Genomic DNA, 26,328 nt, shown 5'->3' with positions numbered 1-26,328 from the left:
TTATATATCACCTTATCTCTACCCTTGGATCAAATTGATTAACCATTAAATCAAATTAGTTAAACCTAATCCAACAATTAAGAGATAACTGTTCTTTAACCGGTTAAGATACAAGCTCACATGCACCCAACCACTGGAGCCACAAGCCCTTGTGTATATACCGAGTTAGATTGCCAAAAATTATAAATTCAATTTCTATCCCATTGAAAAAAGGATTGGATAAAATCATAGGATTATGGGTGGTGCACTAAACTCAATTTCTTATGTGGTACTGTAATTCAACAGCTTCAATAATAATAATAATAAAACAAATTTTTGTTTTTCTTGATCACGTCAAATGGGATAAATTTTCCTCTCTTAAGAGTGAGCACACGAGGAAATGGCAGAGGGCAAATACATTACATGTAGTGATACACGAGGTATACAAAACTAAAATCACCACGATTTGGCAGTTTATTTTCTTCTAGGCTTCTATAGAAATATTGCCAATTGCTCAGTCACGTGAAATATACAAAGAACATTCCCAGCGTCCACCTATATTACACAGATATTCTTTATGTTTATGGTGATTGATGAAGGTTTACAAGTACTCCGCTAAATCTTCTTGGTTCCCCATATCCCAGACAACAATTTTTCCATCCAATCCTGCAATGTCAAGGTGTTAGAGCTAACCAAAGTAGATTCAGTGGAAACAGGAAAGAATTCTACGATAAGCAATTGAAAACTAAATTTAACATTGACTTGCTAACCCGATGTGCTGAAGCGCTTCACTTTAGAACTCCCTGGATCTCCAAGCGGCACGATACAACTACAGTTACCAGGGAGGATTGTTATGTAAAAATATATAAAACATATAAAGGTAGCCCTTAATCCAGAGTCATCCACCCAATTCATCAGTCAGACCTCCCACCTGACAACTAGGGTGGAGATGTAATGTTTGAAATGGAACTGGGGCTACTACACAGAGAATATCTAATGAGAAGGAAAAGTGAAGTACTTGATGCAGTTCTCATGGACCCCTCCTCGTGATCTTGAATGCTCATTTGTATCATTGTTGAATCCCTGTTTTGGTTGGCCATATAGCTTTCCAAATGCTTCAGAAAACTGTAAGGGAAAAATCCAGTTGAGAAATAGGAAAAGGGATAGCATAATGTGATGAGTGATTTTTGCTCCACAACATAGCAGGGAAAAACCGCAAATCCAGTTTACACTAACAATGAACTCGAAATGTTCACTAAATTCCTGTTATGCTCTCAGAGATTAAGACTGCTTGCTTAGTTCACTATCTCCAACATACCGCACACAGGCTTTACTAAATAATGAAGACAAACTCACTAGGCCAACAATAAAATTGTGGTGTAGATGAGAACTAACAGTCGAAACTGTTGTCCCACTGCATATGCAGCTGAGTTATGGTCAGAATTATCAGCAGGGCCTTTACAAAACATTCAAGCAATTTCACATTTTAAAACTCAGAATAATAGCATCTTTTAACATTCTTTGCTGTTTTTCTTCTCCTTCAAGACCGATTTCCACCCTATTCAACATGTTTACAACCACAGTATAACAGCCCCTGGCAAGTTGATTATATTTATTTACAATAGGCACACATTTAATGCACTACGATAGAGGAATGTGAAAACCATGTAATTTTTATACCCACCCCCAAACAACCTCTCTCTCTCTCTCAACATATAAACAACCAGGTATTTACCTGTGAACCATATTTTGGACCTGAAGATGTTGTCTTTCTTTCCCCCAGAAATTTGATAAAACTCCTACAGAGAAAAGAACAAAGCTATTATTTTGCTATTCTCCTCCAAAAAACAAAGCCATCACGAAAAGGCATTTACCATATTCCTCTTTCATCTGCCACGAAAACCATTGGGTTGCAATCAAATCCCACACCTATAACTAATCTTTCAGAAAGAAATAAGACCTGAAAAAGTGCCACACATGGATTGACGATACCCAAATAGAAATAAGTTAGTTCATTACATGTGGAGTAGATATTTAGACTCTCAAAAAGTTAACATGAGTTGATGCTGACCCACATCACGGAGAGGCAAATCACGGAATGCAACATTTTGAGCCAAAGGAGAAGGTCCCACATCATCAACAAAGTAAATCATAGAATTATGGCCTGCATAATGCCACAACCCAGAAACCAATTAGTGGGAAATGAATGATAATACCCAAACCAGCTGCTAACTTGACAATTTGAAACACTGCCTACCAAGCTATCAACATACACTATGCCAAAAGCTTTTTATCTTTGTAAAGAACATGCAGAAAGGAGATATGTCTGACCTACATATGCTAAGGTATTGCCACTTGGTGACCACCTTACACCAAATGACCAAGTAAAGGAGAGATCAAGTTGAAGAATTTGCTGTTTCACCAGAAAGAAAACAAGGTTAGCTTCTACAAAAGGGCAAGACAAAAAGCAAAATGCATGAATGGGGGTGGCTAGAAAACAATATGATACCACTAAGCAATGTCTCCAAACCAGGGTCACCAATTATGGGCTTTAAGACAAATGATGCTAAATTTTGAAAATCTAATTTTGCTTTAATTTTAGAAAACCAAGCAGGTTGGAGTCTTGAAACTTACTGTTTAGAATTTAGAATTAGCACATACTCAATTATTATTTAACTTTCTTGCACTGATTCAATACCTATCAAATTAACAATGAGCTACATTGTTTATTCTTCTTTTGTAGAAACAACGAGCTAGAGTTTAACATATTCCATAACTTTTAGAACATTGTGACAATGCTCATAATGGGAAATTAGATTAAAGGTAAGCTAAGAAAACATATTTACTTATGAGTATTTCATAAATCAGTGGCTAGGTTTTAATATTGGATTTACAACATTACATTGTGATACAGGTAACTAGTACTAACAACTCTATATGATTAAATGCGTAATTAAACTAAGCAGCAATTATTAACTGGTAAGAGACTGTTTGTTATCTATTCTATACGTCAAATATATAAATTGATGCATTAGAAAAAGCTGTGTTTGGACAAGGGAAATTTTTTGCACCTCTCCAAATTTTGAATCTGCAGATGGGCCTGTTCTTGATTCCCTGAGTAATGCATGAGCAATTATAATTATAATATACACAACTAAAATAAGAACTAGACTAAATCCAAAGAATGACAGCTCTACAACTACATGTAACATACTTTGCGTCAACGACCTTAATAAAGGTGGAAAATATTCGGCACTTTCCATCTGTAGATGCAGTTGCAAGAAGAATCTGTAAAAAATGAGCATATATGAATACTTAAACACGCTAAAGGTTTAATTACTTAGCGACCAAACTAACAATTGAACATGAAATTGTCCCAATAGTTCAGCAAAAGCCAGGTATCAAGGTAAAGATAACTTCTGGAAAGGGAAAATGTAAAAGATCATTGACTAACTATACTAATCATGTCTAATACATCAAATATGACAGTTATGTATTGCAAGCCTGACACCTTAGCTTAGGACACAAGATTCAACTTCAGAAAATATCCAAGATTAAATAAAGGATTAACATCCTAAACATAACGTATTGGCAATTATAAAACCCTCATCACCTTTGGGTAGAGGAGGGCCAAGCCCTCGTGCACACAGATTCCGCAAACCCACATGCACCGGGTCCCAGTATGTATGAAAACAATAACTACCATGGAGCTTTGCAAAAGAGGATGGACAGAGTCAAACCTAACTAGATGATATGCATGCATGCAACTGCTTTGAACGTACAGGAAACACATACAAATTGTGAACTGGGAAAATACGCACATTATTTGGATGCCAAGCAACACTTGTCACAGAAGAGTCATGTCTTTTTCTGATAAGTTTACTGACCCACCTGGAAATGGGTACAATGCAAATATTAACCAGCAAAAAAGCATTGAAAATAGAAGGTAATTCTAATCTGTAAATGTATCAAACGGATTTAGCTGAGCACAAAAAGTTAAACTGCGCGTATCATGTTAATTACCAGTTGTTCTCTTGCTCGTAGTAGCATATACAAACAGTTTTTGCCCCACTTCCAACAGCAAATTTGTTTTCTGGAACATAAAGGCATACACATTAGAGTTGCATGACATTTTAACACTGATGGATCTTCTGTATTTACATTCCGAAAAAAAGAAAAAAAGATTCAGTACCTCTTGGACTCCACCGAACACAGAGTGCAGCACGATTTAGCCGAAGGATAACAAGGGTTGGTACCCACTCTGATCCTTCAAGATTCCAGACATAGCTAGCCAGAATTGGGAGTTCGGAAAAGAATTAATGCAGCAAAAAGTGTAAGAAAGACAGAGTGAGTGAGAGAGTGAGAGAGAGGGAGAGAGAGAGAGACCAAAACTCAAGTTAAACTTATTTGATTAAATAAATTACCAAAAAAATAAGACTATCTCAAACCACAAGGTACTCACGAATTCCGATCATGAGATGCAGTAACTATTTTGTTCGACCTTGCACTCCAGTCTATCCCAGATACAATTTGGTCATGCTGCGAAAGGATAGAATAAAATAATGCTTACTATATTCGCATTCTCTTTGTCAAAAAGCTAAGGCCAAATTTTCTTAGAAAAAGTACAATGATCAGATGTGAATAACCAATAATAAAATATATACTTAATGCCTGTCTAAAATTCTAACATTAAGGTTTTTTTCTTTTTGCCTGATGGCTAGAGATAACAAGGAAACAAAACGAAGACAATGAAGCAGCAAACACAAATGATAACTAATCACCATAAATACAAATCTCTCAAACACAATACTTCACACAAATTGGACACCAGGACCTTCCAAGAAGCCATCAAATTTATATCAATTAACAATTATCACATTATAGGGAGGTTTGTCAAACAGCTTGATATATCTAAGTAATTTTCTTAATGCTTTTTACCTTTATTTCTGTTACTACTTGAATTACTTTCTAATTGTCTTGAGTAAAACTTAGAAAACTCAGCGCCCCAAAAGTTGCAAATTTTACTTTAATAAAATAATTCTCTTTCCTCGTATTCATTTCATGGTGCAGTGAAATATTATAATACAATTAAATGAGTTTGAATCAAGTACCTTCTGAAGAACATGTAGCTTCTCCCACTTGCCTTGCAACAGAGCATAGATGTGAACTTCATTGTTGTTCGGACAAAATGCCAGCACTACCAGAAAATAGGAATGATCAAATTACAGCATTGCAAATACAAAATACCTACACATTGTCTGAACCGAGATCAAAATTCTCTATTTTTTCAAGTTGATTACCAGAGTCTTTTTTTACTTCACATTTTTCAACAACAAGCAAAATATATAGCATAAGCAGAAACATAGAAGCTTAACAGCACAATAATTAACCCCAAACCCCCTGTTTGGTTTCCAAGAAAGTGCAGATAAAAATGGAATCAAAATATTCAACCCAGATTCTTCATATTAATTCAACAAATATGTTGGCTCCAACCTATGAGCTTTCCAATTTTTCCAAACAAAGACACATAAAAGAACTAAAAGATATCACCGTAAATAAACAAAAAATTTGGTGTTTGTTGTCCTATTGGTTATCCCATATATTCTCAGCGACCAAACAGAAGAAGTAAAAAGGATAAGAGCATTACTGGAGCGATCACGGCTCCAAGCATGACAAGTGATGCACTGAGCGAACTTGTGAACTTCGACCGCCGCCATTTCTTCGTTTTTATCTCAGCGGCAGAGAAAAATCGAAGCTTTTCTCCAAATCTACAGCTGAAAATTGAACTGCTTCTTCTCTGTTCCAATTAATTCGTTGAAGACTTGGAATTGGAATTATACGGACACAGAGTTTAAAAGGGAAGAGAATGTGATTATGTGAGCTGGTATGGGTAGAGAGATCTGAAGCTTGAAATCAGATCCAATGCTTTATGTGTCTTCTTTCTCACTCTGTTCTGTTGGTATTGGCACGGGGGAAGTCAAGCACGTGCTTGGCACGTGTTAAGAAAATAAAAGTTTCTGTTCAATATATTTTATTTATTAGGTTAATCGTTTTATTAGTCCCTGAAGTCAATTTTGTTAGTTTGGTAAATTACTCAAATGGTTCTCAAACTTATACCTTATTTACATTTTGGTCTCTCAATTAAATTATTCGTTCAAATGATCCATCAACTCTATATTATTCGCTCTAGTGGTCCTACAGTCTAATTTTCTGTTAGATTTAACCTAATTTTATAGTAAATAATAACCAATTTGCCCTCATATTTAACGAAACTATTGACAGAATGTAACGATATGACCAATGAAATGAATAATATAAAATTTATGAATCATTTGAACGAATAATTTAGTTGAGGGACCAAAATGTAAATCGAGTATAAGTTTGAGGACAATTTGAGTAATTTACCCAATTTGTTAACTTTTTCTATTAAATGCAGGGGCAACATAGTATTTTTATATTAAAACAAAAAAAATGAATAAAAAATTATATCTTTAAAATAACAATAAAATAAAATATCCAACCATAATAAATAAATAAAGTATTTGGGGGAGTAGAAATCGGGATAGAGGGTGAGAGAGAGTTTAATTTTAATTTTTTATTCATATTTTAATTAATTTCAATACAAAAATATCATTTTGCAGAAAAGTTAACAAAATTGACGGTATGACCATTTGTCCTAACGAAACTAAAGTTAAAAGACCACAGGAACTATTTTGGAAATTGAGGTACTCAAATGCAAATCGGGTCTAAATTCAGGGACTAATAAAATGATTAACCCTTATTTATTTGATATGGTATACAACTAGGAAGCTGATGTTCCTACTCTTCTTTTGTCCACTAACTTTCTAACTTTTCTTTAACTCATTAGAGCATCCACAATGGACTCCCTAAACCACATTTTAAGATAAATTTTAAGGAGGAAGTGGAAAAATACAACTTCAACTATGCTCCATATCCACCTCCTAAATATAGGGACATCTTTAAAAGCTCTTAAATGTGAAAAGAGATATATGACTCATACTAGCTCCTTATAATTTAATGCTACTTTTTTTTATGTATAAATTAAACTTTTAATTAATGCTAACTTTCTTTTCTTTTTTTATAGAGATAGATCAATCATATTGAATTAAAAAATAATGACACCCTAAATTAAGGAGTAAGATTGGAGTTCAAATTTTATAGAGAAATCCTAAAATAACTTCGTGTGTTTTTAGCTAAATTTTACTGAAAAATAGGGAGGACGATTGTAGATGCTCTTAAGGAGGACTAAACTGGATTAGACTAGCAAAATGCCTACATTTCATGTGCAATCAAGACATAATATAGATATTGTTGTCTAACTTGAGGGATTAAGGAGGATTATTCATAAGAGGTTGATGACTAAAACTTATCCCTCATAATCTTACCAATTTCAAGGGGATATGAGGGATAAGTTTTAGTCATGGTGGGATTATGAAGAATAAGTTTTAGTCAACAACCTCTTAGAGATAATCTCCATTCTTTCTCCAAGTTAAGCAACGTAGTATTATGTCTTTAACGCACATGAAATGTAGGTATTTTTCTCATCTAGTCTAGTCCTCCCTACCATATAAAAGTTTTTTCTTTTTTTTTTAAACAAAGGGAGTAAAAGGGGAGTGGGAAAATCAACACCCTATAAAAATATCTAGGTATTTTTAGAATGCTAAGAACTCGTTTTGTAAAACATTATGGCTAGGAAAAAAAAAAAAGAACCTTGTTTTTCACATGTATATGATGGTAGTTTGTGCTAAAAAGAGAGTGCATGAGCAATAACTCAACATGTAATTACTAATCGAAATTAATGTAAAACCCTTTGAAACCTTGAATATTTTTATTGAAACCTTGAAATTTGGTTAATTTTTTATATTCTGGCAATTGATGAAATTTGTTGGCTAATTAGAGAAACTCATCTACTAATTGATTTTCGATCAAGGCTTTAGAGGAGAATTAGAAAATTAGTTAATTACCGTTTGTTGTTATTAGGCCCCAAGTATTAGTATTTTCTTAGGAAGAATGAGACATTATATTGTTATATTTCTAATATTTATGTATTGCACTTGATACTGTCTTTTATGTTATTATGAAATTAAATTTATATACATAGTTATTGATTTTGTGTACTATATTCTTGAAATTAGCATTTGACGAAAATGGGCTATAAAACTCTCTTTGCAAACTACTACACATGCCATCGTTGCTATAAATGGAATGTCTTAGTGCTTTTATAAGTTAGGGGATTCTCTGATGCACGAGGACTCTGAATAGAGACACCCTAGTTTACGTTGTGGTAAGATCTTGTGACTTGTGAGCTCTGAAAACAATTTCATGGAACTAACAAGCATATGTCAAATCAAGTTTGCATTATATGGTATGCATATGCTGGCAGAGAATGCAGATTATTCACTTAGTTATGCAAAGCAATTGAACCCCACAATGCATATCATTTTGGTCTCCACATTATGGTCTATGTGACCATTATTATAGCATGGAATTAATTACAATGAAGGTTAATGTACAAGATATGATTATATGAATATATTAATCACAAAGGCCCCTACAGGCCACAATAATGAAACAAAAAGCAAAAGAAATATACATTCACAAGTTTTCCACTTCATGACATCAATTTACTCAATAAACCAACTCATAAAAGAAAAAAGAGCAACTAGAGTAATGAAATACAAAGGGAAATAACAGAAGGACATAAAGAAAAAGAGCTTTTACATGTCTTTGGAAATTATGGATAGTCCTACGAAAAGCCTCCAACCTCTATACTTCAAGTTTAAATACTCTGCAGTGCACCCAATTTCCTGCTATGCTAAAATTATCCAATACTACGCAACAAGAACTTCACAGCACTATAGTAAAACAAAAGCACCTAATAAAACAAATAGGTAAACAAATCCAGCCACATCACATTAGATATTAATTTTTTTTAACAAAACAAACAAAGAATCATTAACTCAACCAATTAGTACAAACCACATGCACACATAAAGAATAACAAGCAACAGCACCATCATGAATCATGATCCAATGAAATGTTAACAAACAAGCACCACCCAACAAATGCCAAGATTCAATTTCACAATGAAACACAAAAATGAATTAACTAAGTGAAATTTCACAATATATCATCATAAAGTCACAAGCTTTGAATTATTTGTAGACAAGAAGAAGTTGAAGAAATTTTAACAAACAAGCACCACCCAAAAAATGCCAAGATTCAATTTCACAATGAAACACAAAAATACCTAACAGATATCACACTTGGGCAGATGAGATGAAGAGGAAGAGATAGGGACTCTATGGTGCTTACTGGCTAATTTTGTTGGCCTTGGTCTCATGCCCAACAAAGGCAGCCTCGTCCGCACAACATAGCATTTTGACATATGCAACCTCACATGCATTGCACTATATCTTCATCTCTATCTCTTTTTTCAACTTTCTCTATGTTATCCGAAACAAAGTATAAGGCTTTTATAATTGGTAGGCTAATGCCTAAAACAGAGGGCTTTGGACAAGAAGTTGTGAAGTGAAGCTTTTTAATGACGGAGTTTGAAGTGAAGCTTTTTAATGGTGGAGTTTAAGGTAAAGCTAGAGACTTTGGGAGCAGAAGAAGATGAAGGAATGAAATCTCAGTTCGAGGTTTAAGAAGGCTCAATGCAATGCAACTGATTATTGGTTTTGTCCCTATAATACATTATGGCAGTCCGGATCATTGACACGTGTTCTACCATATGTAACCCGTGCCCCGCATACTTGTCTGATTGTACACATATGATAAGAGAGAACTGTGATGAGTTTTAGAGTTGCGATGATGAGATTTTTGTCAAAATATCTCGTGATCTCACCTCAACCAACAACACAACTTGATAGATTTGGCGTTATTTGTACCACATTTATTAACCACAGTGTTAACCATGTCTCCAATAGAGGTAGGCCCCACCAGTATATGTGGCCACACAAGTATTAGAAAAGTGCTCATCAATGTGGTCAGTAAATATGATTTAAGGGGCCTTCTCCATTGCGAACTTCTAAGATACGGAGTATCTAACTCTAAGATGCGGAGTATCTAACAACTCTAACAACGAATTCTCTCTCAACAATATCACTAATGAGCTTGAAAGCCTCATGACAGTCCCTACACATTCTCAGGTTCTTCATTATTTTAATGGTGAATGCTTACCAACACAAAACCCAATGTCAATCTCTCACTATGCAGACCTACAATTCCCTCCTTGGCTTATCAACTGCAATTAGTAGTTTCGGCTAATTTTTGGAATCAGGTTTGACTAATTTGTTGATCTGGTACAAGAGAGAAAAGGAGGAAGATAAATAAAGAAGATCGAAAAGAAAGAAAATAAGATAGAGAGAAAAAGGAACATGAGGGAAAATGAGGAAAACATATGACAAAGGAAAATAAAACAAAAGAAAGAGAGAGAGAGAGAGAGAGAGAGAGAGAGATGAGCGAACTCGTGGAAGAAGAGGAAAAGGAAGAGAGAGAAAACTGAGTTATTAAACTTTGTTTTAAATCTAAACCATACAAGTCATTCAACTGTTAAAAACAAAAGTTTGCAACCACTCCGCATCTTAGAAGTTCGCAATGGAGAAGGCCCCTATGATTTAAATAGCAACACCCATTTGGCAATATGAAAACTGGAAACTATGAAAGTTTGGTCGCACCCAATGCACAAATGCTTGAATATGTTGACGAAATGCAAGCCAATGTTATCATTATCATTTGTTTTCATTATTAATTTTAAATAATCTAATATAACCATTGGTTTAAATATTAGAGTCAAGGAATATTATTAATCTATTAAAATTGCCAAGATATCATGTTTGGATTTGATGAATCAATCTCAGCATATACAAAAAGTCGTTGAGAATTATTCTTCCCACCAAATTGCAGACAATCGAAATACTTAAGAGAACAATTGAAGCATCATGTGGCTTGCATTCCAAGGATGTGCTTTTAGAGGCCACGATGAAAAAAAGAATTCAATCAATCGTGGAAATTTTCTTCAAATATTAGAGATATTGGCTACATATAATGAAAAAGTTGATGGAGTTGTCTTAGATAAAGCTCCCAAAAATGCCTCTTACATATCACCACATATCCAAAAAGAAATTTTACATGTTTTTTCAACTAAAGGGAAGAAAGCAATCTCTGAAGAAATTGGGAAATCAAAGTTTTGTGTAATTGTTGATGAATCGTGTGATGATCTAATAGGGAGCAAATGGCTATAGTGTTACGATTTGTTGACAAAGAATGTCTTATTCATGAGCTTTTTTGGGCTTATTCATGTGTCAAACATTGAGGCATCACGTCTGAAAAAAGGTATATACTCTATATTGTCTCATAATTCACTAAATATTCAAAATATTATAGGACAAGAATACGATGGTGCAAGTAACATGCGAGATGAGTGGAATGGGTTACAAGCTTTGATTTTGAATGATTGCTCATATGCTTACTATGTTCATTGTTTAGCACGTCGATTACATTAATTGCATCATCAAGAGAAGTTATTCATGTTCACCACTTTTTCACTAAATTGACTTCTATTGTCAATATTGTTGGTGCTTCATGCAAGCGTAATGATGAACTGAAAAATGCTCAAGCTACTGAAATTGAGCACATAATTGCAATCGATGAGCCCAAGACTAGAAAATGAATGAACCAAATTGGCACCTTACAATGTGCTGGTGATATTTGTTGGGGTTCTCATTTGAAATCAATTACTAGCTTGGTAAATATGTTTAGTGCAACATGCATAATTCTAATTAATATAATTGATAATGGAATTACTTATTCTCAACGAGGAGATGCTAATGCAGCTTATAAGGCAACGACTTCATATGAATTTGTCAAGCTTTGCAATGTCAATCCTAAAACATCATAAATGTCATGAATCTTGTTTCTTCCACTAAAGTATAATGGATGAGATTCTTTGCTTACCAAAGTGAATTCTTTTTGTGAAGCACAGAACATAGATATCGTATATATGAATGCTCATTATGTTGTAAGACGAGGTCGAGCTCATCATCAACAAGATGATTTTACAATTAAGCATTATTACATGATAGATATTTTTTATGTTGTAATTGTGAGAATACACATTTCGTAGACCGATAAGGAGGCGACATGTGGAAAAAGAATATTCCTTAGTCAACTAATTATCCTAATTAAATATATCTTTGATTTAAGATAGAAATATCTCCATAAATCAAGGAACCAATTTCCACCAAATTCTTAGAGTAATTCCTATAATCTTTTTGGGTAAGAATAATCCTAACGAAATAAGGATTATTCTGCCAAAACTCTAGCACACAAGGAGCCTATAAATGCATGGCTACACAAGGCATTCAAGGTAATTATAAACTTACATTCAAAACCCTAGCCGAATTTCCTTTCCCTTTCTTTTTCTCTCTGGCTGCCCCTCTCACGCTCTCCTTCACATGGCAAAGCACCACACACACGACTCCAGCCACCTGGCTCTCTGCATGAGAGAAAACTCTATCCATTTTAGCTATTGTCGTATCTTTATCAAGATCCAATCGAACTAACTTAGGCATGGAGGGCATTTGGCCAACACCCAGATGTGGTTTATTTACTCATATTTATTTCACAAGGATCGAGAAAGAGAGAGAAGAAAGATCAAGGATCAAAGAATCAACCTGCAAATATTCTCCATGCGAAATTTTGCTCAAACAGTAATAGATTTCTCAACTCTAAGAATTAAATAGCCGATTTCATGATCAAACAACAAAGCTACTTATTCTAGGGTCATCTTTGGATCCTCGTGAAGTGAATAAGTCTTTTAGAGTTGATGATATCTATCAATTGGTAGATAAGTTCTACCCGCAAGACTTTGAAGATCATGAGAAGATAGGTTTGAGAAGACAACTTTAACATTTTGGGAGTGTTCTAAAGTTCAAAAACTTGTCAACAATTTCCGATCTATCTCATTGGATGGTAACGACTAAAAGATCAACAACATATCCACTTGTTTATAGAATGGTTGTGCTTGTGCCTACTCTTCCTGTTTTTACTGCAACTGCTAAGTGATCATTTTCTGCTATGTGTATAATAAAAACTAGGCTTCGTAACAAGATGGAAGACGAATTTCTCACAAACTCTTTGATTATGTACATCGAAAGGGAAATTACATAAAATTTTAGCAATTGACTCAATCATATATTGTTTTCAAGATATGAAATAACGATGAGTGTTATTTTGATACCTAATTGAATAAACAATTGTTTTTGGCCTTTTAATTTTCCAAACATTGTTAAGGTTGAAATTTTGGAATTTTTAAAAGTTTTTATTTTTTGTTTATATGTTGCCCCCTCTTCCCCCACATCTCTCTCCCTCCCAAATATAAACTCATGGCTCCGCCACTGGACACAAGAAATATGTGCAGTTGGGTTGGTTGAGAAACATATCTAGCATGAGTCTAATTGTGCCTCCTGCCTCATTTGGCCATGCTTTCTTCATGTGGTGCCGACGATATTGTTAACTATAAATTTAAGTAAGCTCTAGTTATGTTTTCTCAATGTCAAAGGATGTTTGAATGATCTCAACCGATCTAATATATTTTAATTATGAAAGAAGAAATTCGTGACAATGAGAGTGTTTTGGAGTCATTCTTTTATCTACTTTTGTCGTCAAGTACCCAATGACTCGAGAAAGATCTTTTCATGTATCGAACATTTACCTTTGAATTGTTTTGTGGTGCAATAGTATGTGTTTATGTTCTTAATTTTGTGTATTTTCTTTCTTAAGTATGATGTTTATGTTCAGAAGGTAAAATACTATCCATTTTTTATGAGCTATGCTTAGAGGATGAGATAGTTCGATATATTTCAGCTTTCACTAAATTTATTGTCTACACGAGAATTCAATGAAAGCTGGAATCCATCAAAATACCTCATCCTCTAAGCAGGGCTCATAAAAAATGATGATCCCCTACCTTCCAACATAAACATCATACCTAAAAAAAAGAAAATACATAAAATTAAGAACATAAAAACGTAATATTGCACCACAAAAACTGTTCAAAAGAGTTACGATAAACGTTCGGTACATGAAAAAATCTTTCTAGAGCCATTTGGTATAGGACGACAAAAGTAGATCAAACAATTACTTCAAAACATGCCCAATGTTACGAATGTCTTTTTCATAATTAAAATCTGATAAAATCGACTGTACTCATTCAAACATCTTTTGGCATTGAGAGTCTTTACTACATCAATGATGAACTCCCTCCCTTATATAAGTATAGTTGTTTCCACGAGGCCTTTCTCCTCTGACTTAGCAAACCCACTATATAAGAAGTTAAATGCCAAGGGAAGTGACCCTGGTATTCTGTTTTAAAAGTTATTGATTGTGTCTTGTAAATATTAATTTCCAAAAAAAATTAGGGAAAATTATTATTTCGGTAATTTATTTTGAACCATCATTATCTTGTTCATGTCGCTTTTTCAAAAAAGCCAATTACAAAAGTTGAATTAGCTCTTTCTTTCGATTATAAGGGAGCCCTCCTCTGGCACCAAAGCTAAGTATGCGTTTTTGTTTGTTTCTTTTTCTTTGAATGTTCATATATTCAATGCACTTCTGATTTCTCATTGCCTTCACAGTTTTATTCATTTGATCAGTTTACTTCTCATAATGCAACTAAAGTATTTGCCAAGCTTCATGAAGTAAGGGCAAGTTTTTTTCTTGTTCTTCCCCACTTACCATAGTATACTTAAGGAAAAATTTAGTTGTATACACAAATTGCAAATTGGTACATTTGTATACACAACTTGTGTATTATTGGACTGTGACAATAGATTGTTCATCAACTTTTATCTAACTATACTATCCGAATTTACAATTTAGTTTTCATCTAGCAAAAGAACATTATTCATCATGTTTAAATATCGTACAATATAATAAAATATACGAGCTAATCACTTATATCCAAATATATAAAGAGTAATGCGAACATTCTAGAAATGATTTTTTTTTTCTTTATCCCTGACACGTAACATGTGGAAACTTAATCTGCGATGCTGAAGATATGTGAAAGGAGGAGGTTTTGAACCCTAAACCTCCTGAAAACTAGAGCTGACACTTTGGGCTTGGATGTGGAGTATGACCATGTTGTTTTGTTGCTAGGAGAAATAACCTAGCCCAAGTGGGGTAGGCTTATGTATATTTTTTAAATACAAGTGATAGTCTACAATGAGAATGGGGTTTTCTCACATACACTATCAAAGTGTCATGGGATTCGAACCTTAAACCATTGGTCTGCAAGTCAATGCCCTTATTTACAGAGCCATGCCTTGAGGGGGTAGGCTTATATCTGATTGTGCTTAGTTTTTGTGTGGGGGCTCTGACCACTTAAGGCCATCTTAAGTCATGGACAATTACAAATCTTTTATTAAATTTCATATTGCCCTATTTTTATGTTTTTCTTCTCTCTCTTTTCCATTTTTATTACTACCCATTCTAAATATCTTTTCGTCTTTTTTCGCTGATAACAATAATGAGTATATAGTTAATCTAATATATAAAATAATAAAGTATAGTAATCAAATTTAAGAATTTTGTATTGAATAAAAAACTAATTCCAATGTCACTATGTAGATAAATATATTTATATCATTATATTAGGTGCTCCTCTGAAAATTTTCTGGTTCTGCCACTGCTCTTGACCCCCTAATGTCCAAATGTTTAATGGGAATTTTCCCATGTTTAATTCTTTTCTTGATTTTCTGTAAAGAAAATATGGGGTGGAAGAAGATTGGGGTTGGTGTGATGGCGGCGTGCCGTCAACTCTTGCAACTGTTTTGTTGTTATTGACGACGACCACTAGACAGTGAGGATATATTTTTGTTTTTTCATTATTTTTAATTTTAATCAAGAAAGAGAGAGGAAAAAAAATATAGATATTTAAACCCCATACTTCTCTAAGGAAAAAGACAAAAAAAGTTCAAACACTTAATCCTAGTACATCACACACACTCCACACACCCCACACACCTCACAACTCTTCAAATTAAGAAAAAAAAAAATACAGTGACTAGCTGACAGAGAAAGGGCAGGGGGGTCCTACCCAACCCTTTCTTTATTTGCACAAAAGGCCTCATACATACCCTGTGCCGCTGTTTTTGTGAACAGAACTCTCCTCTTTTTCCATTACTTGTTTCTGGAATTCTAAAAAATCCCATTGCCATACAACTTTATGATGGCTTAATCATTGGGGAAGAGGTTTCTCCCATTGTGGCAATGAGAGAGAGTGTAACATCCACATTTGTGACTCCTCTAAATCATTGTTTGTTAAAACTTCGCCAAACCAACAGCAAAAAAGAACAGTCTTTTTGTGGGGTTTAAATAGAAAATATCTGCACCCAAATCCCCACAACCACAGAACAGTCCGACCAACCCTTTCTTTCACAATCGTGCTCCATGTTTCTGCTATACAACTTTATTCTTATCCTCCCAGTTCATCTCTCCTCTAAATTTGTTTGTTTTCTCTTTCTGCACCCAAATCCCAAATCCTTCTTCTTCTCCATTCCATACATGGAAGCCATGCCACAACCTCCACAGCAAGCAGCAGCAGCAGGGGCCCGGTTCACTCTGCTGAAGCAGTCGTCGCTCGCACCGGACCGGGAGGATTCGGTGACGCTGGAGCCGGTTGACCCGAATGTGAGGCTGATGTACATGGCCAACGAGGGCGACTTGGACGCCATTGAAGAGCTCTTGGACTCCGGAACCAATGTCAATTTCAGAGACATTGATGACCGCACCGCTCTCCACATCGCCGCCTGCCAGGGCCGAACCGACGTCGTTCAGTTGTTGCTCAACAGAGGCGCCGAGGTAGACCCACAAGACCGCTGGGGCAGCACTGTAAGACATTTCACTGCCAATTTTGTCACTTTGGGTTTGTTTGTATGTGTGTATAGGTTGCTAGCAATTGCTTTGCTTAGTGCCAAGGACTCAGTGAGTGATTTATTTGTTCAACAGCCTCTTGCAGATGCAATGTATTACAAGAACGATGATGTGATCAAACTTTTAGAGGAGCATGGCGCTAAACCTCCGGTATTTAGTGGATTTTATGTCATCTACTTGTATTTGGGTATGCAAAGTTCCACAAATTGAGTATTTTGGTTCTTCAAATTTTAGATGGCTCCCATGCATGTCCAAAACGCACGTGAAGTCCCAGAATATGAAATTGATCCTACTGAGCTTGATTTCTCCAACAGTGTTGATATAACTAAGGTACGTCTCATGAGTCATATCATATGGGGAAAGGTCCTATACTATGGGGTAGGCAATGGTTTTTATTTTGTTTTAAGAAGTCTGATTCAAGTACACGTCGGTGACACAAGGCAAAGGCTCCTCCTTTCTAGCTGATATAATAAGCAACTAAGCAGCTAATAAAGCAATTATAAATGGCAAAAGATGACAAGTGATTGAAGTTGAAACTCAGAAGTTTGAGTTTCTGGGTGCAGGTGAACCAGCTCCACGTCAAATCTATGTGACCATAATGGCTCTTTTGTCTTGGTGCATGCATCTAGTTACTGAGCATGATATTTCTGCTGGCCTTGTGAGGAGCTATATACCTCTGGCTGGGTTTAACTAAAATTTCCACATTTCCACATTTCCACTTAGAAATGAAGGAAGTGAAAAAGTAGTCTATGTGACTAGTTTTATGTGGGCGTCTGTTCAATAAGCTTAAGATAAAAGATTCAGTTGAGTACGGATTACTAATGATTAAGGTACTGGGTATGATGCGTTTAATGGCAATATTGATCTTGATTGCATTATTCAGCTGTTTATTCTGTGTTTTCCATTGAAATATATGATAGGGAACCTATCGCATTGCATCTTGGCGCGGAATTCAAGTTGCAGTTAAAACGCTCGGGGAGAAAGTTTTCTCTGATGAAGATAAAGTGTGGGTTTGTCTTACTTTAGGCATAAATTTTTGTCTGTATATTATTACTATTATACTTTCTAGTGTAATTTTGATAAGACTTAAAAAGTCTCGAATCTTTATTCTTTACTGGAGTTTTAATTGCTAAATGGAATCTCAGAAATGCATTCAGGGATGAGCTTGCTTTACTTCAGCAGATACGACATCCAAATGTTGTCCAATTTTTGGGTGCTGTAACACAAAGCAGTCCAATGATGATTGTCACAGAATATCTACCCAAGGTCTGACTGAAACATGAGAAGAATTTAGCTTGATATCTTCCCTGAAAAACATCATTCATTCCTACGTCTTACATGTTTCATTATCTTGTGTCTGAGTATTTGATTTTGACTTAATTCAGAAAACACTTGCATTGCATTGAGATTACAAAATAAAGGCATAAACAGGGCATTGTCCTACTGTAGATTGTAGTACAAACAAAATGAGACAAATGTATTGTGTGGTTTTTTGGCATCATACACAATTGTAAAGATTTAATATATTTTGTATTGTCTTTTTCATCAGATATCATTACATTTGAAGCTTTTGTTGAGCCTTTGTTTTTACTTTTGCAGGGAGATTTTCATGCATATCTTAAAAGGAAAGGTGCGTTAAAGCCAACAGCAGCAGTAAAGTTTTCACTTGACATTGCTAGGTCAGTCAAGTGGCTTGTACACTGAATTTGTTTGCAAGTTTTTTTTGGAAATGTGAATGGTCATCACAAATGCCTTATCTTGACATGGAATCTGATGTTTCCATGCTATATTATCAAGTTGGAGTTCTATTAATTTGTGTGTGGAATTTGAGGTGTAATTCTTTTAATTCCTTAAATAATTTATAGCAAGTGTCATTTCTTTTAATGTTCTTAGTACTTGATTGACTTGAATCATAGCATACCACATTTGTGGATTTCCTTAATTTGATTCAAGGATGGGGTCATTGGGGAGGTTTTTTTGTTTTGGAACTTACCAGCAGTTAAAAATCATAAGGTCAGCTGCTTGGTCCGCATTGCCTCTGTGAGAATTACAGTCCCTATGGAGACATCCCATTAAAAGTGAGAACTCTAATTCCCTGTAGGGTTAGAAAATTTCTGGGTTGGGAATTCAAATATGGGGTGAAGATAATGAAAATGAAACTAACTTTATAATAGAAAATCCAACGAAGAGCAGTCAGCCAATTACTTGTTTCCTCTGTTACTACTGCAGTTTTTGGATCATATTGGACTGTTACAGTGAAGCTATGTATGCTTGGTTGTAGAGGTGTTTTGTTGTCACTGCGTGAATCATTGAATGGGCTTGAAGGCCAAGTTGGTTAGTTTTGGTATCTACCTTCTGTCTACTGGGGCTATGGTTTTGTGTGGATCAAATGCAAACAGTATTCTTTGATTGAGTTTGTGGTTTTGACATTCATGATGTTGGAAGGTGGATGATTGCTACCTGTTATAGCTAGGCAATTTCATGTGTTCTCTTAGCTTAATGAGCACTACACTGATATTGCAGGGGAATGAATTATCTTCATGAGCATAAACCTGAAGCAATAATTCATCGAGATCTTGAGCCCGCGTATGCTCTCTCTCTCTCTCTCTCTCTCTCTCTCACACACACACACACACACACACACGCATTATTTCTTTTATTTTTTTTAGTGGCAAAACAGATGTAAACCATCATAGTTTTACTTATATATTATCTGAGTCATCAGCTGGAAACTTATCAAATGAGCCATTGAGCGCAGGAAGGACAAGTGGATTGTGACCAAGTAATGTAAATGGGTTGAAAACTTAAGTTGAAGCCTAAACTGAACAAAATTGAGTGGGCTCAATTTGGGCACAAATTGATACCTTGCATTCTTTCTTTCACTCCTCCTAGTTTAATAAATTGTTTCAAGCAGTGTGGATTTTTTTCATCTTAGCTGAGCGTGTGAAGCATCATAGTTATATGCTGGCATGAATCATACACTATCAATAAATAAATGGTTGAAGCTGTTGATAGTTTCTTAATTGTTTGTGAGTAAGATAACAGAAACATATTGCGGGATGATTCTGGGCATCTGAAAGTTGCAGACTTTGGGTTGAGCAAGCTACTGAAAGTTGCAAATACAGTTAAAGAGGATAGACCTGTGACTAGTCAAGACACTTCTTGTATGTTGCTCCTTTTCTGAACATTATTATCTTCCATTTATTTGATCAATGCTATTCTGTGTGCAAAATTGTAGAGTCATCCAATCAATTCTGGTCTTTATTAAGAAATAAAACCCAGCTTGTTTGGATGACAATTTTGCTAATTTGAACTGAGAGAGGGAATACACCCTCAGTTTATTGCATGGGTTGCTAACCCTATTAGAATCCCACACAGGCTCTTGTAATTTAGTTAGAGCTCTAGAATCTTAGCAATTCTTTGTCTCCTAAATGTTAGACATTACAGGATAAGGCTTAGGCTTATGTAAACATGTAATCATTCCAATTTTGATTATCTAGTACTTCCAATCAGCATGTATGCCTATTGTTGCTGATATAATGAAATCTCCAATGAACAGGGAGATATGTGGCTCCTGAGGTTTACAGAAATGAAGAATATGATACCAAAGTGGATGTTTTTTCATTTGCTTTGATCTTGCAAGAGGTACTCTCTCTCTCTCTCTCTCTCTCTCTCTCTCTCTCTCACACACACACACACACACACAGAGCAAGATAGAATCCTTTGTTTTTTTTTCTGTTAGTTATTGTCTGACCAAGTTTGTTGTCATTTGTTCTATGTTCATACGCTCAATTAAGTTTCTGTTCATCAATGTTTTCCAATTATCAGGGTTTGTGCTCTTGATGGTCTAAGCAGATAATATTTACCCTTTTTTTTCTTTCCAGATGATTGAAGGTTGTCTACCATTTTCTGCAAAGCCAGAAAAGGAAGTTCCTAAGGCATATGTTGCAAATGAGCGCCCACCATTTAGAGCTCCACCGAAGTATTATGCACATGGATTGAAGGAGTAAGTTGTTTGCAAGCATATGACCTTATGTATATATGAGGTGTCATTTTCTTTATGCCTACCCACTTGTTTGTGGTACTAGAAATGAGTTTTTGACCAGTCTTCCAAACTGTTGCTATCTACACCTCATGAGTATAACCAAGTTTGGCTCCCTAATTGTTGGAACCTAAAAGCTTTGAAGATGGGGGAAACAAAGCTTTCTATTTTATTTTTATTTTATATAACAAAAATATTATATTGTGAAACTCCAGGTTGAGAGGAAAATCCCTTGTTTCGATGCTCAAGATCTTTTATATACTGGGTTATATTCTCTTTGATAGGGGGAGCTTCTTGTTAAGAAAGCTTACTTGAAGTTTGTGTACAGGTTAATTGAGGAATGTTGGAGTCAGGATCCGTTCAAGAGACCAACATTCAGGCAAATAATTAAGAGGCTGGATGACATTAATACCCAGTTTGCTCGAAAAAGACGCTGGAAGGTGCATTCTCTCTCTGCCTAAATTACCTGGTTTTGACACTTGGAAATGCATTTTCTGGGATACTTGATTTCCTTTCATACATCTGCTGGAAATTTTCTTGTTGCTGCACACAGTGCAGAAAATGCATTCTAGTGGTATTCATGCTATGTGCAAGTCAATTTGGCTGTGATTGTAAATGCACCTCTGCAATTTCTTGTATTTTGTACAGGTTATGCCACTTAAATGTCTCCAGAATCTCGAGGCCATGTTGAAGAAGGATCGTACATGCCCAAGCAGCCGTTCATCTACCCAGTCTACAGTGAGATGAGTAACTATTGCCTCATGTCATGCAGGACTAAAAGCGCTTTTTCTCCTCCAACTGAGGAAGCTTTTTTCTAGCAGAGTTTGTGAGATAGTTATACCTTTTTTAAGGATTTTCAGTTGTTCGACTGAGCCATTCCAGCATGCCAAGTTTGCCTCTTAGTTGGGCCAACAGATGCTGTGTAATACATATTCTCACATGAAGAATTTGTAGAGTTTCTCCCAACTGGAGCATTTTTTTCTTTTTGTCTTTTTTTCTTTTTTTAAACAATAATAATCATAACAAAGCTAAACTTTTTGGTTGTTCTTAGGAATGGCCCCCAGCTTTATGGCTTATTGGGTGGCGTTGTTTGGTCTTAAATCCAGAGAATTTGGAAGGGGACTTGCAGCTTTAACATTTGCTAGCTAACCCAAATGACTGAATCGTTTTATCAAGATCGTGTTGTTGCAGTACATTTGTCAATTACGAAAGGACCTAAATGCCATGTGGGTAAAATTTCACAAGTTCTAATCCCCTCAAGTATGTGAAACATATATTCATAAATAAATAAATCATCCACCAAAAAGGCAAAAAGGAAAAAAGATAAAAAAAGAATCGCTTATGTCAGAAAAGATAAGGTAAATGCAAATGTTAAGCCATATGTGCTCTAAGTAAGCACACAATAAAATAAAAATAATCTCTCATTTGATGAGGGGAAAAATTCATTTGAATATGCCTAAAACAACTGATAACCATTAACAGTGTTGACAAGATAATATTTGCCAAAAATCTGAAGATTCCCTAATCAGATGCTAAGTTGAGGGCACCTCTCAGGCTTATTCTATGAACAAGTACTAATTTTTTGGTAAATACCACAAGATGTCCCCACACCCTAAGGATGGGATTAATCCCGCTCAGAGTTCGGCTTGCCCTGACCACAAAATGCTTCCAACGGATTTCGAACTCCTCCCATTGAGGCTTATTCTATGAACAAATACTAATTTTTACTCCAGCATCTTTCAGTCTTTTTCCTGGACTGATGGGCATCACAATTCAGAACGAGAAAACTAGTATTTGTTCCTCCAATGTTTATTTCAAGTAAACCCGCACGTATTTTCTGCCATCAATTTCCTGGCTGCCGTCATCATTGCTGCCATTTTTGTTCTGGCTGACATTATCATCCTCACCCTCCTTATCTTGTTCACTAGTAAATTTGTTATAAAACTGCACAACCTTAGGGTGCACCTTAATCTTCGAGGGGTCGAAACCAGATAAATACAGGCCTTCCAAGCTTCTCACTCTGGAAAGAGCTACATAAACCATTCCATTTTCGAAAGCTCTGGAGAGATCGGTGTGAAGGCGGTCAAGAGTCATACCCTGACACTTGTGAATGCTTGAAGCCCATGCCAGTATGAGAGGTAGCTGCTCTCTTTTAGCGACTGAATCTCCCTCTTTCGTAGTCCATGTATTTGGTTCAATCGTCATTTCTAACCCCGAATCAAATCTAACAACCGGTAGCAGCCCATCATCACATATTCTTGTCACACCCACATCCTCTGACTCATAAAATCCCGTAACAGTTCCAGTGGCACCATTCACCAGGCCACGCCAAGTATTCAAATTTTTTACCAGCATCACCCTAGCATCTTTGCACAGGGCAATTTCTTTAGGCGCTATCCCCTGTTCAAGCTGCCTCTTCAAAGAATCCTCCCCGCTATCAACAGCTGTATAAACAACAAGTTCATTGCCCAAGCTTGCCAATCTACTTGAATTCACTCTATTTACATCTTCATTCCTTGGATAGAGTTGTACCACAGTAGGATCTGGCTCGGCTTTTGAGCAAGACTGTTCTAGTAACTTTAAGTCTTCAGGATCACTCTCCCCTCTTCTTATACCCTGAAGCAACTTGATCAGTTGCGGGTCAGATTGCCGAAAAACTTTGGTAAGGTTAACCTGTAAGTCAAAGCTAGAATCCCAACACTCTGCTTCAAATGCAAATTCCTTACCCCCTGAATTCTGTTGAGGTTTAACGGGCGGTAACTGAAAGAAATCCCCACTCACAACAAGTTGAATCCCGCCCCAAACTTCATCGACTTGCTTAATGGCTCGGGCAATGAACTCAAGACTCTCAAACAACTCTGCATCAACCATGCTACTTTCATCTAAAACCAACGCCTCGGCTTTCCGCCACCTCTTATAAGCCTTATCATTCTTGGAAATCCTATGTAGCAAAGTGTCTCTATCAGCCATAGCACATCCAATACCAGCAAAAGAGTGAAGGGTCTGCCCACTAATTGCGCAAGCCGCAACACCCGTAGGTGCTGTGACAAAAACCTTTGAAGGTGCATGACATTTCTTCAATTGTTTGATAATATGCTTCACCAAGATTGTCTTCCCGGTCCCCGCAGAACCGGTAATGAACACCGATTTTCCCTCAGAAATGGCTGACATGACTTGTTTTTGTTGGTCAGTCCATTGAACTCTCTCTCTGGTTTTAGCGTTTTTGGCCTCTCCCTCTCTAGGTTTGTATCCGCTCTTGTATTTACCTTGAGCCCATTTCGCGTTTTTGCCAGTGATTTTGGTGCTAAAATTTCTATGCGCAGACAATGCACAGCCAAACAACTTCATACCCAACATTTTTCCCTTTCAACTCCTTTCTGGGTCCTCTAAATTAGGCTCTCTTTTTTCCCTTCTCATATTTGGTAACAGTAACAGATACAACAAGATGCACAAAGCATCATCAATATGAAAGGGAAATAGTTCATATGGTGAAATGAGATTGCTTGATATTAGGGGCAAAGTGATAAACAGTAAGAGAATATAGCAGAACCGAGAAGGTAAGGAAAGATTCGAGCTTTACCTTTCAGATTGTGCTTGGAATATGTACTGAGAGAAATTTAAAGTATTTCCCAGCCAGCCCCAAAAATCTCCATCTCGAAATTAGGCTTCTTTAATCTGGAGAAGTTATGATACTGACTACAAGAAGAAGACGCAAAAGTTGAAATGGTCGAAGGTGGGCAACCCCTCTTCTTCATTGACAATCTTGGGCTTCTGTTCTTCTTTTTGGGCTCTTTTGGGCTTCATTGTAACTATTTTTATATTGCAACTTCACTATTTAATTATTTGTCAAAACACTTCATTATATCATAATTCCCTTTTTTTAGGAAAAATCTATATCCATATCTTGAGCTCTAGTAAAACCCACCATGCATTGTATTTTAATAATATGAACCGTCTATTTTTTAGGTATTCATTCAAATATCATCTTTGCAAAAAATCACTTAAATCGGAATCCATTAACCACTCAATTAAATGGTTATTTTAGTGTTTTCTTGAAGCACAGTGTTCATACATTTTGTTAAGCACAACTAGATGTCTTAATGGTTTCCTATTTGCCTAATTTTTTGCAAAGATGATCTATAAGTAAAGAATTAAAAAATAGATGACTTGGATTGTTGAAATTAAATTCATAGTAGGCCCTAAAGGTATCCCTCAATGAAAAGGACTGTTTATCTATATATTTAGGATGATGATTTTCTCATTCCCCTTTTGTCCACTTACACTCCCTTTTGTTTTTTTAATAGTTTTTACTATAACAAAAAAAAAAGGTGTAAATGGACAAAAGAGGAGTGAGAGCATAACATTTCTGACAAAGGGAGTGTAAGTGGATAAAAGAGAAGTGGGAAAATCAGGTCCCTATATTTAAAGGTAGTAAGAATGATAAAACATTTAAAATACCAAAAAAATTCCCTTATTAAAGAAAATGTTAACAAATGAACATTTTCATTACATGGGTAATATAGTAAATTAACAATAGTTTTACATTAAAAAAAATTTGAAAAACAAAAACAAAATGAGAGCATACACTATTTTTATGAGATACAACTACACTTATTTTCTCTTTATTAATTTAAATTGAATTACTAATATATATAAAAAAAATTTAAAACATATATATATATATTTTAAAAGGGGGCTAGTAAATATTAAGAAAGGTTCTTTTAATAAAATACTAGCCCCTTGGCACATGCGTTGGTTTTCTTTTTTATTTTTTATTTTATTTTTAGAATTAAGAAAAGATAACATGGGTAGTTATGTTCTATAAAAGTAGGACCTATTATCTGATTTTGTTTTATTTTTATTTTTTTTAATATGAAAAAAATGTGAATTTACCATATTATCTTCATTTAATTAATAATTTCAATTCTTAATGTTTGAATTAACAAAGGCATTTTGTGGTATTTTGAATGTTTCATCATTCTCTATCTTTTGATTTATATATATATATATATATATAAGAAAAACTAACTAAACTTTTATTATTATTATTATTATTTGCATTCTCATAACTGGCCTGCCAATTAGCCTTTTTTTTCTCTTTTTTTTTTAATCTATATTGGATTTTTTACATATTTAAATATCATTTATTTTTTACATCATGTAAATATATAGATATTTAGAAAAAACAAACAAATTAAAAAACTGAAAAGAAAACATTAAAAAAAATGTGGGTGTGGGTGGAGTGGAGTGAAGAGAAAAAAGAGGAATGTGGATGGAGTGGGGGAGTAATTTCTTCTATATAGTTACTTAGGTGGAATTTATTTTAATTTTATAATTGAGCAAA

The 26,328-nt window shown here is 35.2% G+C and overlaps 3 protein-coding genes across 3 annotated transcripts; 1 reads left to right on the top strand and 2 right to left on the bottom strand.

The window, feature by feature from the left end:
* Window positions 1–243: 243 nt before the first annotated feature.
* On the bottom strand, window positions 244–5,912 carry LOC103328750 (actin-related protein 2/3 complex subunit 1B). The gene is made up of 15 exons (XM_008231165.2): window positions 5,627–5,912; window positions 5,091–5,176; window positions 4,442–4,518; window positions 4,172–4,266; window positions 4,003–4,072; window positions 3,801–3,870; window positions 3,194–3,267; window positions 3,051–3,093; window positions 2,311–2,392; window positions 2,055–2,143; window positions 1,854–1,939; window positions 1,715–1,778; window positions 998–1,104; window positions 750–808; window positions 244–645 (listed from the first exon to the last, which is right to left on the bottom strand). Exons 1-15 carry the CDS (start codon window positions 5,694–5,696, stop codon window positions 581–583), a joined length of 1,137 nt encoding a protein of 378 aa, XP_008229387.1. The 5' UTR covers window positions 5,697–5,912; the 3' UTR covers window positions 244–580.
* Window positions 5,913–16,418: 10,506 nt separating this feature from the next.
* LOC103328751 (Integrin-linked protein kinase family) lies at window positions 16,419–22,060 on the top strand. The gene is made up of 12 exons (XM_008231166.3): window positions 16,419–16,900; window positions 17,018–17,092; window positions 17,177–17,272; window positions 17,863–17,948; window positions 18,088–18,208; window positions 18,542–18,621; window positions 19,466–19,528; window positions 19,988–20,106; window positions 20,502–20,587; window positions 20,827–20,948; window positions 21,313–21,424; window positions 21,633–22,060. Exons 1-12 carry the CDS (start codon window positions 16,460–16,462, stop codon window positions 21,729–21,731), a joined length of 1,500 nt encoding a protein of 499 aa, XP_008229388.2. The 5' UTR covers window positions 16,419–16,459; the 3' UTR covers window positions 21,732–22,060.
* A 327-nt stretch (window positions 22,061–22,387) lies between these two features.
* Window positions 22,388–24,672, bottom strand: LOC103328752 (uncharacterized). Its single transcript, XM_008231167.3, has one exon. The coding sequence runs from the start codon at window positions 24,339–24,341 to the stop codon at window positions 22,794–22,796; it is 1,548 nt and encodes a 515-aa protein (XP_008229389.2). The 5' UTR covers window positions 24,342–24,672; the 3' UTR covers window positions 22,388–22,793.
* Between the last annotated feature and the right edge of the window lie 1,656 nt (window positions 24,673–26,328).

Source organism: Prunus mume, linkage group LG4 (genome assembly GCF_029339155.1).
Source record: "Prunus mume cultivar Tortuosa linkage group LG4, ASM2933915v1, whole genome shotgun sequence".
NCBI lineage: Eukaryota > Viridiplantae > Streptophyta > Magnoliopsida > Rosales > Rosaceae > Prunus > Prunus mume.
This window is presented reverse-complemented; position numbering and strand designations above follow the sequence as displayed.

Bases quoted from the DNA above. Each gene is read 5' to 3' on its own strand.
- LOC103328750 (XM_008231165.2), bottom strand. From the start codon at position 5,696: ATGGCGGCGGTCGAAGTTCACAAGTTCGCTCAGTGCATCACTTGTCAT. The intron at 3,094-3,193 runs GTATGTTACATG...TGCATTACTCAG, and splicing joins ATTAAGGTCGTTGACGCAAA to GGAATCAAGAACAGGCCCAT. The intron at 809-997 runs GTACTTCACTTT...TGGTAACTGTAG, and splicing joins GTCCATGAGAACTGCATCAA to TTGTATCGTGCCGCTTGGAG.
- LOC103328751 (XM_008231166.3), top strand. From the start codon at position 16,460: ATGTTTCTGCTATACAACTTTATTCTTATCCTCCCAGTTCATCTCTCC. The intron at 18,209-18,541 runs GTCTGACTGAAA...TTACTTTTGCAG, and splicing joins TCACAGAATATCTACCCAAG to GGAGATTTTCATGCATATCT. The intron at 21,425-21,632 runs GTGCATTCTCTC...TATTTTGTACAG, and splicing joins CTCGAAAAAGACGCTGGAAG to GTTATGCCACTTAAATGTCT.
- LOC103328752 (XM_008231167.3), bottom strand. From the start codon at position 24,341: ATGTTGGGTATGAAGTTGTTTGGCTGTGCATTGTCTGCGCATAGAAAT.